The sequence below is a fragment of the Schistocerca piceifrons genome, chromosome X (genome assembly GCF_021461385.2).
Source record: "Schistocerca piceifrons isolate TAMUIC-IGC-003096 chromosome X, iqSchPice1.1, whole genome shotgun sequence".
Classification (NCBI taxonomy): domain Eukaryota; kingdom Metazoa; phylum Arthropoda; class Insecta; order Orthoptera; family Acrididae; genus Schistocerca; species Schistocerca piceifrons.
In genome coordinates this window covers 825,121,665-825,134,292 of record NC_060149.1, presented here as the reverse complement: position 1 = coordinate 825,134,292, position 12,628 = coordinate 825,121,665, and the positions used below count along the sequence as shown (strand labels likewise).

The window sequence follows — 12,628 nt, the reverse complement described above, 5'->3', positions numbered from 1 at the left end:
AAGCTGTGGTACAAATAAATTAATGATCACAAATAAACACATAAGTATGTACAGTAGAGATCCATATACAGAATTTTCAGTTTTTACAATTAATATCATATTTACATTATTATTATTATTATTATGTGCGATTGGACCCATATGGATCACGCAAAGCTTTTCCGATTCAATTTTTTAATTCTCCAAACTTCTCTCATTCTTTCCCCATGAATTCTCTTTCTTTCCTCTGTCCATTTTGTCCCCTGTCTCTTGCAAACTTCATTCTCGGGTTGTACTTTCCAACTATTGATTTTTTGCCTGTATACATTTCTGTTTATAACTTCTGAAGAATTTATTTGTGCATTTGCTAGATCTGTTTTGGTTTCTTGTATCCAGGGTATGGTTTTCAATTTTTCAATGTATATTAAAATTTTGTGGGAGAGTCTGGGTGTTGGGAGTCTGTGGATATGACCGTAAAATTTTAGTCTTCTTTTCCGGATGTCTGCGGCGAGGTTAGATAATTTTTCTGTAGTTTTCCGAGACTGTAACCTGTATCCATCTTCCGTTCTTTTTGGGCCAAGAATCTTTCTGATAATTTTGCGTTCCTCTTTCAGGATGCCTTCCAGGTCGCCTTTTCTATGGAGTGTGAGTGTTTCGCTGGCATATAGTGCTTCGGGCTTGATTACTGTATTGTAGTGTCGTATTTTTGAGTGAATGGAGAGACACTTTTTATTGTAGATGTTGTGGGTTTTCCAGTATGCTCTTTTCAGTTTTTGCAGTCGAACTTTTTGTGCAGTTATCTCTCCCCCTGTGGGTTCTAGGACCTCGCCTAAGTATTTAAAGTGCGCCAACAAGAAATACACATTGATAAATGTTCATGCACCCACAAACATAGACAACAAAAAACGCCAACTACAAACTGAAAAATTCTGGACTAAACTTGAAGATGTCATGGCCAAAATTCCCCTGGATGATATCAAAATCTTAATCGGAGATTTCAATGCACAAATTGGCAGAGAGAAAGAACACCAAAAAACTGTAGGGAAATATCCAGCACACAGATTCACCAACAGAAACGGACTGAGATTTATTGAACTATGCCAACAAAATAATATAAAAATAATGTCTACATCTTTGAGAAAAAAACCTAGAAAACAAAAGACCTGGAGGTCCCCCATACAAGAGATCGGCGAATATCAGATTGACCACATTGCCATTTCCTATTTCGTACAGAAAGAGATCCATGATGTCCAAGTCTGCAGAGGGGCGAACATTGACTCAGACCACTACTTAACACGCATTAAAGTGAAATTCACCCCAAAAAAATTCTATCCGAAGAAAACACACATGATGAAATTTGACACACGAACAATCAAAGAAACCAATCTGAAGGAGGAGTGGGAAAAGGAACCAGCTGACTCTTGGGAAAAATTTCGAACAAAAATTACAAAGAAGGCAAAAGAACTGATCCCATTGAAAAAGAACACAAAACACCCCTGGTGGGACTCTGGATGTGAAAAAGCGCTGGAAGAAAGAAAGAAAGCCTTTCTGAAGTATAACAGTAAAAAATCCCCAGAAAATCTAGATCACTTCCACAACACCAGAAGACAAGTGGCAAAAACAATCAGACAAGTCAAGAGGAAGTACCTCAAGGAACAGTGTGAGTCTATTGAAGAAAATTTCCGTAACTATAATGTACGAGACTTCTATAAGACCTTTGCTGGGAGAATCAATGGATACGGCTCACGAAATCATATTTACATTTAAATTTGAAAAGTAAACAAATGCCAGTAGATGATGCTAGCATTGATCATAGAAACAAAATAAAAGAGTAACCCAAACAAACCATTCTGAATGATGTCACTATACCAACAACTTCTTCACTACAATGTAAAATATTATTTGTGATGTTACCCTACAATGCACATTTCTGGCTATGGAAATTCATCTAATGCAACATATGAGTTTCTTCTCTATAAAAATAGCATGAACGTATATCTGTCACGTTGTCCACGATGTTATGTTACGACATGTAGTTCCTCAGTATGTATACATTAAAAATATATGTATATATCCATTGTCAACAAAAGTTTTCCTTTTTATAAATAACATATATGTCTTTTAATATAGTACATCATGCTGAAGGAGTTGTTAGTATAGGGACATCACACATAATGGTTTCTTTGTAAAATTACTCTTTCATTTCATTTCTATGGTCAATGCTAGCGTCATCTACCGGCCTTCATTTTCTTCTCAGGTAGCTTATTCGCCACAGTCAGTGTGACAATAGTTCTCTTCGAACAGATAATGGCACAGTCAGATAATCCCATATGAAATGAGATCTGTATTATATCCTGTCTATGTGCTCACTTTTACAAACCTTTTACTAAAGTTTTATTTAAATTTAAGTATGATGTTGATTGCAAAAATTGAAAATTCTGTATATGGATCACTAATGTGGATACTTAAGTATATATTTGTTATCATTAATTTCTTTGTATCACAGCTTTTGTTTGGTGATGAAATTTTGAAATGTGTAATGCTTAATAAAGAATTATGAAATCAAGATCTTTTCATATTTCCAAGTTATACTTAAGTTATTATCACCCCTGATAAAATAGATGGCCACGTTTATCAAAATACTACTGAAATAGTGTGGTTTCCACATAGTGTTACATGTAATACCTACAGTACGTGTACCTGAGTCATAAGCCTAGCCCTCAATAACACCAAGAGGTTGTCCAGTTATAGAATAAGCTTCCACTGTCTACAGTAACCCTATGGGCAGATGGGGAGTGGGTGTCAAAGTTTGGTCTTACAAGCAGACAGTGCTAGGTATGATACCAAATTTGAAAAAAAAGTTAGTGCGTAGTAAGATGACTGATCAGAGGTACAGGAAATGCGTTGTGTTAAATTGTTTGCACAAAAACAAGGGGAGAATTAATTCTACAAGACAATAACTCGTATCCACGCAGAGCACGCCTAAAGAGCCAATATCTGGAGACCAACCATATCCAAACAATGGAGTGTCCTCCAAGGCCCCAGGATCTTACATCTCTGTAGCACTTGGGAGCTGCCTGATATGTCCTGTTCACCCTATGAATTCTACGAGAACTACAACTTGCTATTTGGAGACAGTAGATGTAGATATCAATAAAATTGATTCACAACCTCTATAAATATTTGCAACCACATTAAGTACCTTGTGTTAGGGTTTTTGTTGTAATTTATTAATCAGTTTATGACTACAATTTGAAACAAAAAAAAACATGTAACAGAAAAATTAAACAATGCAAATAAAATTGTCATTTTACCTTATCAAAACATACACAGTCTATTGCTCCTGCAATATTAATGTTTCGTGAGCTGATACAATAGATAGCTTTTTTTTCTAAGCGCTTTTGCGCATAAAAGCTACCAACTGTCATGGCTGCAGGTAATGCTGGTGGTACTACAACAGTAACAAGATCACATGCTTCCAAGATTAAGGCACTGACACTCAGTCCTCTCAATACCTGCAGAGCAAAAAAATCCATATATTTGAATCTCATTTAAGGAAAATAAAAATGAGAATGATTTGCATATTGGAAAGTACAGAACAGTCTAGTACACACCATGAGATTCAACTTGTGCACATGTCAGAATATTAACACATCAAAATTAAATATTAATACAATATTGGGAAATTTTGGGTGGAATACAACTAAACTGTCTTGACACTGAGGTCTGGCACAAGTGAGAGTTTTTATATTTATGAAATGTCTGATGAACAATGGAAAAAGGAAGGGAAGGGAAGGGAAAAGCGAAGAGAAGGGAGGGGGGAGGGCTACGAGAGGGAGGGTCAGCATGGGAAACAGATAGGAATATGTCACCAGAGAGAAATCATCTTTGTGTAGGCAGGGATAATCAGATGGAAGACTGCTGAAAGATCTCTGTGGGTGAATATTCATAGATTCATAAAACTATGAATCAAACTAAACAGTGAGGGATCGGAATAAAGTAGTAAGGAATAAGAAGCTGAAGGAAGAGGGACAGAAAGAGGAGGAGTGATAATGCAGCACATCCCCTGCCAATTCTGTCAAAGATATATCATGTTCATTCTGATCTCTTAACTTCAGTTCAATCCATACATCTACATGTTAATGAACATTAACCTAAATCATTCACTTAGTGTTCCTCCTCACTATTTACAGTATATTCTTCCCCCTTCATCCAGCCACTACCACCAGTGAAAGCTATGCTTTTCTACACAACTTTAAACTGTTTGGCATGCTGGACAGTTCATAATAAGCTTCAACTTGGCTTCAGTTACTTTCACCTGCTTAAGTCCATACAGCTGGCTTTGACAGTAAACCAAATTCTTGTCAGATTATCAGTTTTAGTTTTATTTCTCACTGTAAAGGACAGTCAGTTCTTTTCACACCTCACACGAGATTTTGTTAATGTCACTGACACACTTTCAATGAAGTTAAACCTGATCCACCTATAGCTGGTAATTCAAGCACTACAAAAGGATAACTGAAGGTAACATAAAGTTCACAGATCATTCATTACACATACAATCAATGGAAAATCCAGGATTGTCATTATTCACTGCAGGTGAACCACTTCTAGGGGTTAGAGATGTTTTCAGGAACATATTTCAAAGACTGCACAAACACTATGGTCTTGGCAATATAAAGTCAACAGATTTAGATAAAGTGGTTAAATCCAGAATGTACGGACAGAAGCATACTTTCAGTGAACTTAAGCCTTGCAACTATTTAGCTATCCTTACAACTAATCTGCAGAGTCGCTTCATGCAATCCATATATAAAATAATTGAATGAAAGCTCCCTCATACTACTGAAAATGTTTAACTCTATTACAAAGTAATTGTTCCTATGGATGACAATAGATATAACTGCGGGTATCAATGCTCATGTAGGTTTTACCTGCAAAGTAATTATTACTGTAGATATCTCCATGGACTTCTATTTGTGTGCCTTAATGTCACTCCACATCTCAACTATATAGTATATATCATTACTCATTCTATAGCTTAAATTTAAAAATAAATAGCACTAAAACAATGTCAAGAACTAACCTTTGTAACTACAGTGTACACAAAACCTATCATGGCTACTGCTGCCATTAATCCAATAAACCTATATGAATCACGTTCAAATTTGAAGTCGACTGGTGGTGGATACAAAATAGCTCTCACAAGCTCTCCCTTTGAAGTTGAAAAGCCAGATCTAATTACAACAGCTAACACACTCTCATGTCCGAAGTAGCGAGCTTGGATTATCTGAGTTCCACAAAATAAAGTGTGTTTTGCATGCTCTTTCTTGTCATAAAACAAGTCAGGATGATTTGGCAATGGTGTTTTAGTCACTGGCACACTTTCACCTGAAACAGAAATCCTATAAATTAGTAAACAGTGATAATTAATAATTAAGATTTTGCTGTTTTAAAAGCCCAAATATTTGAAAATTGTGCAGGACAATTTGAATTTTCAGGGAAAAAAACTTTTCATTACAGGCCTCTACAGATTCCCTAATTCAGAGCACAGGGTTTTCCTCTCCAGATTTGTCAATGTGCGATGCTCAGTTATTAAGAAAGGCATGAAATTGTTTTGGGTGGGTGAGGATTTCAATATAAACTTTCTGACAGAGTCTCCAAAGAAAACAATCTTAATGGATTTACTTGAATCTTACAACATGGTAAAGACAGTGTACTTTCCAATTAGAGTTCAGGCAAACAACAGCACATTCATAAACAACTGCTTCACGGATTGTTCTTTAGTTGATGGGCATAGTGTGAAAAAGATTAGTAATAGACTGTCAGATCACAATACACATATAGTAATGCTGAAAGAAATCAAGGCAGTGTCACAGTCCACAGTAGTATACGGAAGATTCTGAGATGTGAATCCACTTGCAATGCAGACATTTGAAGCCAACCTTAAAGGCCTAGCTTGGCAAGAAGTCTACACATGACAAATATAGAGTGTTTCACAATTCCTATTACAGGCTTCTAGAGATTGGAGAGGGGACTTAGCAGATAAAGTCTTGATAAGGAACTTATGTCTGGAAATGAAACATTTGTCTGCTTTATGGTACACATGCAGTGTGGGCAATGAGCTCTGACCTGTGTACTCTACAGAATCCCACATTTTCAAGTACTCATCATCAGGTTTTCTTCTATGTAATGAATGATGTTCTCTTCAAAATCTAGAGCACAGTGCATCTGCGGAACACCACAGTCAATCACCATGGTTGCGGACGTACCATTTTCTAGCAGCTGTTGTTATAGTAGGATGAAAATGGTATATGATGCCATAATTACAACAGCGAATGAAGACTTTGGCCTCTTCCCAATTTGTCTGCATACTATGATGTGGGAGGTTTGAAAGTGATCCAGTCTCCAAACTTATTTCATATCCAAATGGCAGATTTACAGACACGGGACCCTTATTGAAACTTTATCTACTAAGTCCTCTCTACAATCCCAGGAGCCTATAATAGGAGTTGTGAAACACTCTGTGTAATACATTTCTTCAAAACTTTATCATTTTCTTTAATAAATCTTTCCATTTAATAAATGCAGACACATATACAGTACTCACAAGCAACTTATTTGGATACCTAATGGCATTAGAATATTGTGTAGAAGGAAACAAGAGCTGTATCATGGACAATTAGAAAGCACTAACAGAATTTTACTACAGACAATATTGCAAAGTGCCGAGGAATGTCACAGAAAGGCTAAGACAATGTATTACACAGTGGCAGCATGCCACCAGGTGCTAATGTGCTACAGCACCTATAAACATTGCACTAAAATTATGCTACTTCTCTTCAAAGGTGAGTCAGAAACCACACTAAAGGGACAGATGACCTTTGCAGTCTGGTCCCTTCAACCCAACAAACCAACCAACCAAACTACACTAAAATTATCCCATTTCTCTTTGAATGTGAGCTGGAAATCACACTAAAATTATGCAATTCTCTCCAAATGCATGTTGCTATGCAAATAAAATAGATGAAATATGTTTTGTAGTACTCTCTTGAAGATAACTACACTGGTGTCCAAAATTAGAGCAACAAATGGAAATTTTGCAAGGTTGGATTTTTTTGGCATAAAACAGTACAAACATGTGATAGTAAAGTACAAACAATGTAAAGAATATGGAATGTAAACAACTGCAACAAGCATAATGGTAGACAAAAATGTTCTTCATTTTTTCCAACATAACAGATTTTCACACACATTCTGACAACTGGTTAATGTGCTCATTATGGGGTATGCTGTGAATGATATGATCAGTGTCATGTTGAGGCAATAATGCTCATTCCTCCTGCAGAGCTGCTCGCAAGTCTTGGAGAGTGGTTGGTGGAAGATGACATGCTACATGTCTCCCCATGCATGCCAGACATGCGTTATGGGTTTCAAATCGGGAGAGTGAGAAGGCCACACCACGGGTGCAATAGCTTGTGTTTCCAAGAGAACATCAACCACCCGTGCTCTATGAGGTCAGGCTTTATCGTCCATTAATGTGAAGTCTGGGCCCCCAGCACCGTGCAACAACCGCACATCAGATCCCAAGATCTTGTCATGATATTTGACAGCAGTTAAACCTTTCTGATTCACCTATACAATTTTGTGAAGGTGTGTTTGTGTGGTTAACATAATCCATGCCACACCACTAGGGATCCTCCTTTATATCGGTCTCTTTCCATAGTATTTGGGCCCCGAAATCTAGTTCCATGTTCCCTCCAGATGCTAATCCAATGAGAATCTCTCTCCAGACCAAACTGGTACTCATCTGTGTAAAGGACATTGGCCCACTGTTCGACTGCCCATGTGGCACGCTGACAACTCCACTCTAGACATTCCCTTCTGTGAAGAAGCATCAAAGGTACAGGCCTCCGACAAGAAAGGCCGCTCTGCCAAAGCCTCCTGTACACAGTTTACCTTGATACAACACATTTAGTGGATACTGTGGGGTGATACGCCAGTTGCCACGCAGTACTAAGGTGGTACTGATATGGCCCTACAGCCAAATAATGATCCTCTCTTTCTGATGTCACAAATGGTTGTCCCTGCCCTAGTCTTTGGGCTACATTTTCGGTCTCTATAAACTGTCACCACATCCAAGAAAGAACAGAACAATTCACATTAAACTATGAGGCCACATCAGTTACTGCTTCCATTCTTCCTATGGCCCTCCACCACAAAGTCTGGCAGGCGTCTTCTCTGTTCCATACTGCACTGTCTGTGACTGTGAACACAGCAATTGTTGATGAGGGACTACATGGCAAACACTACCCCATTTGATAGGTGCCCTGATGTCATCATTGGCATGGTTGTCCATTAACCAGAATGCCACCTTCCGTGCAGAACACAATTGTATGGACATTTGTTGATAGTTTGTATTATTGCATTGTGAATTAGACACAGAATAGGGAAACAGTCATTTGTTGCTTTAATTTTGGACACCAGCGCAGAAACCAGTGTCGAGTGCTGAAATGAGGGTCAATCATGCTAAGATCAAATCAGAGAAGGGATGCAGCTGTCTGTTTTCAACTGTGCATGCTCTGAAGTGATGCCATCCCTTCTGGCACTATTGTGATACATTGTTCACAGCACCAAGTCAGTACGTTTCTTTGAATTGGCATGTAATATATTGTGCAAGCATAGCGTATGAGGAGCAGCTGTTTTAATGGCTCTGTGAGCAAACAGTGAAGCCCACTGTTGGCAATTTGTGAACTCAGGTTCAGTTCCTGGTGTTACTGACTTTTTTTTCATTTTATTTTATTCCTTGCAATGTTAAACAATTAATTGTAAAATTTAAATATATTTAAACAGTTCAGTTCAGTTTAGTTATGATTACTACCCTTATAAGTAAAAAGACTATAAATGGCAGTAAAAAGACAAGTACACAAGCAAGTCTAGTATGAAAGACTTTTTTTTCCTTTTTTTTTTCCATAGCGGGTACCACAGAAATGAATTTATTAAAAGGAGGTGGCATTGTCCACCTTTGCTGTATTAATGCTATTCGTTTTGGTTCACAGATGCTGTCTTGTTGGTGAACCAAAATGAATACAGAACACAAATTTAAAGATGCCAACATTTCAATATGTACAGCATAGTTTTCTATTGCAGAAACATATTCCCTGCTGCAGAAAAACAACATCATTTGAGAACGGCTTAGAAGGTTAAAGCTAGTCATAAACAAATAAAATTAATACGTCAAAAGTGGAAAATGCCACCTTCTTTTAGTATAAATGTTTTTTCTGAAGATGATCTGCTAAAGAAGCCCTTTCCAGTAGATCTTTGGAAGAGAAAGTGAGTTTTAAAGTGTTAGGTAGGTCTTCTCCAAATGCAAATCTATGTAAATTGAAGCAGGTAGATGCTCCTTTCACGTTCCTAGAATATTTCGCCTGAATAGGCCACAGGGAAAGGTAAAATTCTCACTAAATATTTATGTGTAAAGCATCAGGGTTTTTTGAGCAGCTATTCTACAGAGGGCATAGCAGCCAAGTGGTTAAATGCACAGACTCTTAATTTGGCAGCTTGGTTTCGATTCCTGCTGGCTCTTTCATTTTGTTAATTATTTTTTACTCCTCACAATGTTAAACAATCAATTATAAAATTTAAATATATTTAAACAGTTCAATTTCATAAAATTAATGTAGTCAAGTTAGTTACGATTACCACCCTTGTAAGTCAGAAGGCAATAGGCCACCACATTGTAGCACAATGGTAAAATTTTGCACAAGCCACCACTGGTATTACACCAACAGAACAGAAAGCTCTCAGAACAAAATTAAAACTACGTGGTCAATTGTGAAAGAGATATCAGCACATAATATGGGTGCTCAACATATTACACCTCTCTTGTATGAGCAGACCGTTATTGAACCACTAAAACTGGGCAAACTATTTAATAAATGCTTCTTGTCCATAACTGGCAAGGTAAATAAAATTTTTGTTGGTGTGCAAATGAAACTGATGGTGATCCATCAGATTTGCACAAAATATTTCATGATTATTTCTTGTCAGCAGTTGACAAGTTAAATCAAAATTTTATTGGTAAAGGTAAATATGTTGAACTCTTGAAAGCTAATGTTCAGAGACAACTAAATCATGTGCAATAACAGGAAACAAGCAAATATGAAACTGAATCAACTACAATATCATAAAAATGTAAAGACTCCCAAGGAATGATGAAATTTCAGATACATTCATGAAGTCCAATGCACCATACATTAGATATGTATTTAGTCATGTGTGCAATGAATCTTTTAAATGTGGTCAATTTCTCGGCATATTGAAGTATTTGTTAGTGAAATTCCTTTATAAAAAGGTTTAAAGAGGTAACATACCGCATTTCTGGACAATTTATTTGCCATCAGTGTTTAGACTCTCAGTTTGGATTTAAGAAGGAAGTACTCACAGAAAATGAAAGTTATTCTTTTGTGCTTGAGGCACTAGCAAGGCTAAATAATAGGTTGATGAAAGTACATATTTTCTTTTATTTAACAAAAGCATTTGATAAGTGGACCATACAGTACTTCTGCATAAGTTGGAACATTATAGAATTAGGAAAAAAACCGACAATGGTTTACTTCATATGCAGAAAGCATAAAGCGGAAAGTTGTCCTCCACTGTCCATAAATGGTAAAGAGTTTTTAATCTGACTGGGATCATGTAATGTGAAAGGGTCCCGCAGGGTTCTGGTCTGGACTCATTGCGTTTCTTGACATATGTTAATGATCTACCACTAAACATAAAAGATTGCAGAAAAAATGGTTTCTTTGCAGCTGACACAAATGTTGTAAAAGACATGGAACATAATATAAATGACTTAACTAATAGAGTAGTCAGGAATATCTGCACGTGGCTCTCAGAGAACAGATTAATGCTTAACTGTAACAAGATGCAGTACATACTGTTTCTGACACACAATTCTCGCAAAAGTGAAATTTTATTGTCCAATGGTGGTTAAACAGAGTCAGTGTAGTCAACAATTTTCAATTCTTAGGACTAAAGGTAGATGGAAGGCTTTCTTGGCAGTATCACATTCAAGATTTTGTGTAGAAACTGAGTGCTGCTATCTTCTTGTAAGAATGTTCACTCTATCTCACAATGAAACATGAAAACTGGTCTTCTTTGCTCATTTTCACTGTAGTGTTTTGTAAGGCGTTATATTTTGGGGCAATCTGTCCACTCATAAAACATATTCTCAGTCCAGAACAGAATGTTCAGTTCATTAACTTTCTGTAGCATGTTGTTCAGGTGTCTCAAGAGTTCTAATTCTACCATTCCTGTACATGTATTCCACTATGGGTTATGTTATCAACAATAGTGACGCTTTCAGAGGAAACTGCAGAGTCATTCAGTGAACATGAGATAGAAATACAACATACACTTGGCTAATACTTTCTTAAGCATTGTACATAGAAGTGTGCATTATTTAGTAGGTTTCATTTTCAATAGGCTTCCAGCACAACTGAAAAAAAAGAGTGATAAGCCCTAACTATTCAAATCCTTGTTGAAAGGGTCCTTGCAACACATTCCTATTGCACAAAGGAGTTCCTTGCAGTAGTTGAGAACTTTTTTCTGTGCCATCAGCTGCATTACAGTTACACGTACATTAGTCTGAAGTTTGATGAGGATTATTTGCTAGGTATGCCAGTGAGGTTATGTACAGAAATTTAAACCTGTACATAGAGATTCATTTATTTCAATGTATACCTCTTAAGTGAGTTGTATGTTTAAATCTTTTCACTGGCGTCCTTATGTAATAAGCCACTGGACTACCACTTAGATGTTGGGCACCAGTTGATGCCTCTGATACTGGCCATCACCACACAACTGGCACATATGGCATGACAGTTGTTTTGTGTCCACTACTGCAAAGCTTGGCCACCAGGGTGAGACACCACGGATGAGCGACCGTGCATGATGGCTGCACAGGTACCTCCCAGCACCACCTGTGACACACCATCTACATATGTGATCGCCGGCTGGCGATCGCCCTCAGTCTACTCTCACTCATCATGCTATTTATTATGCTAGCCATATCTGTTCTGTACATGTCTTGCCATGTGGCTACACCATAGATTGTATCCATTTTAAACTATTGTCCTGTGAGGTCATTAAATATAAGCTTTAAGACAAGAAACATGATGCACCATGAAAGAATACTCTGAATGGGATGGATATTGGTACATGTGACGTATATGTATAGACAAACAAATGATTACAATTCCAGAAAAATTGGATGATTTATAAAGAGAAAGAGCTTCACAAATTGAGAAAGTTCATAACACATTGGGCACCTCAAACTCTTCTGCAAGCATTTATTTGGCTTCGTGTTGATTGACAAGAGTTGTTGGCAACCTGACAGCACAGCAGTATGTCGGCAATATTCTGCACCCCATTTTGTTGCCCTTCGTGGCAAGCCATCCTGGACTTACATTTCAGCAAGACTGCCCTGAGGGATATCATGCCAAATTTGGTCCAATTGGTATGTTAGATCATCAAAATCCTGAGCTGGTTGGAGGGCCGTAGCCATAATGCTCTAAATGTTTTCCATTGGGGACAGATCTGGCAAACTTGCTGGCCAGGGTAGCATTTAGCAAGCATGGAGACAAGT

The 12,628-nt window shown here is 37.4% G+C and overlaps 1 protein-coding gene across 2 annotated transcripts in view; it reads right to left on the bottom strand.

The window, feature by feature from the left end:
• Nucleotides 1–12,628, bottom strand: part of LOC124721089 (polyamine-transporting ATPase 13A3-like) — a 191,568-nt gene that overhangs the window by 69,703 nt on the left and 109,237 nt on the right. For both annotated transcript variants that reach the window (XM_047245900.1, XM_047245901.1), the window contains 2 exons: nucleotides 5,066–5,370; nucleotides 3,294–3,494 (listed from right to left, as the gene is read on the bottom strand). In XM_047245900.1, the coding sequence (XP_047101856.1) occupies nucleotides 3,294–3,494; nucleotides 5,066–5,370 (506 nt within the window). The remainder of the gene's footprint in view (nucleotides 1–3,293; nucleotides 3,495–5,065; nucleotides 5,371–12,628) is intronic.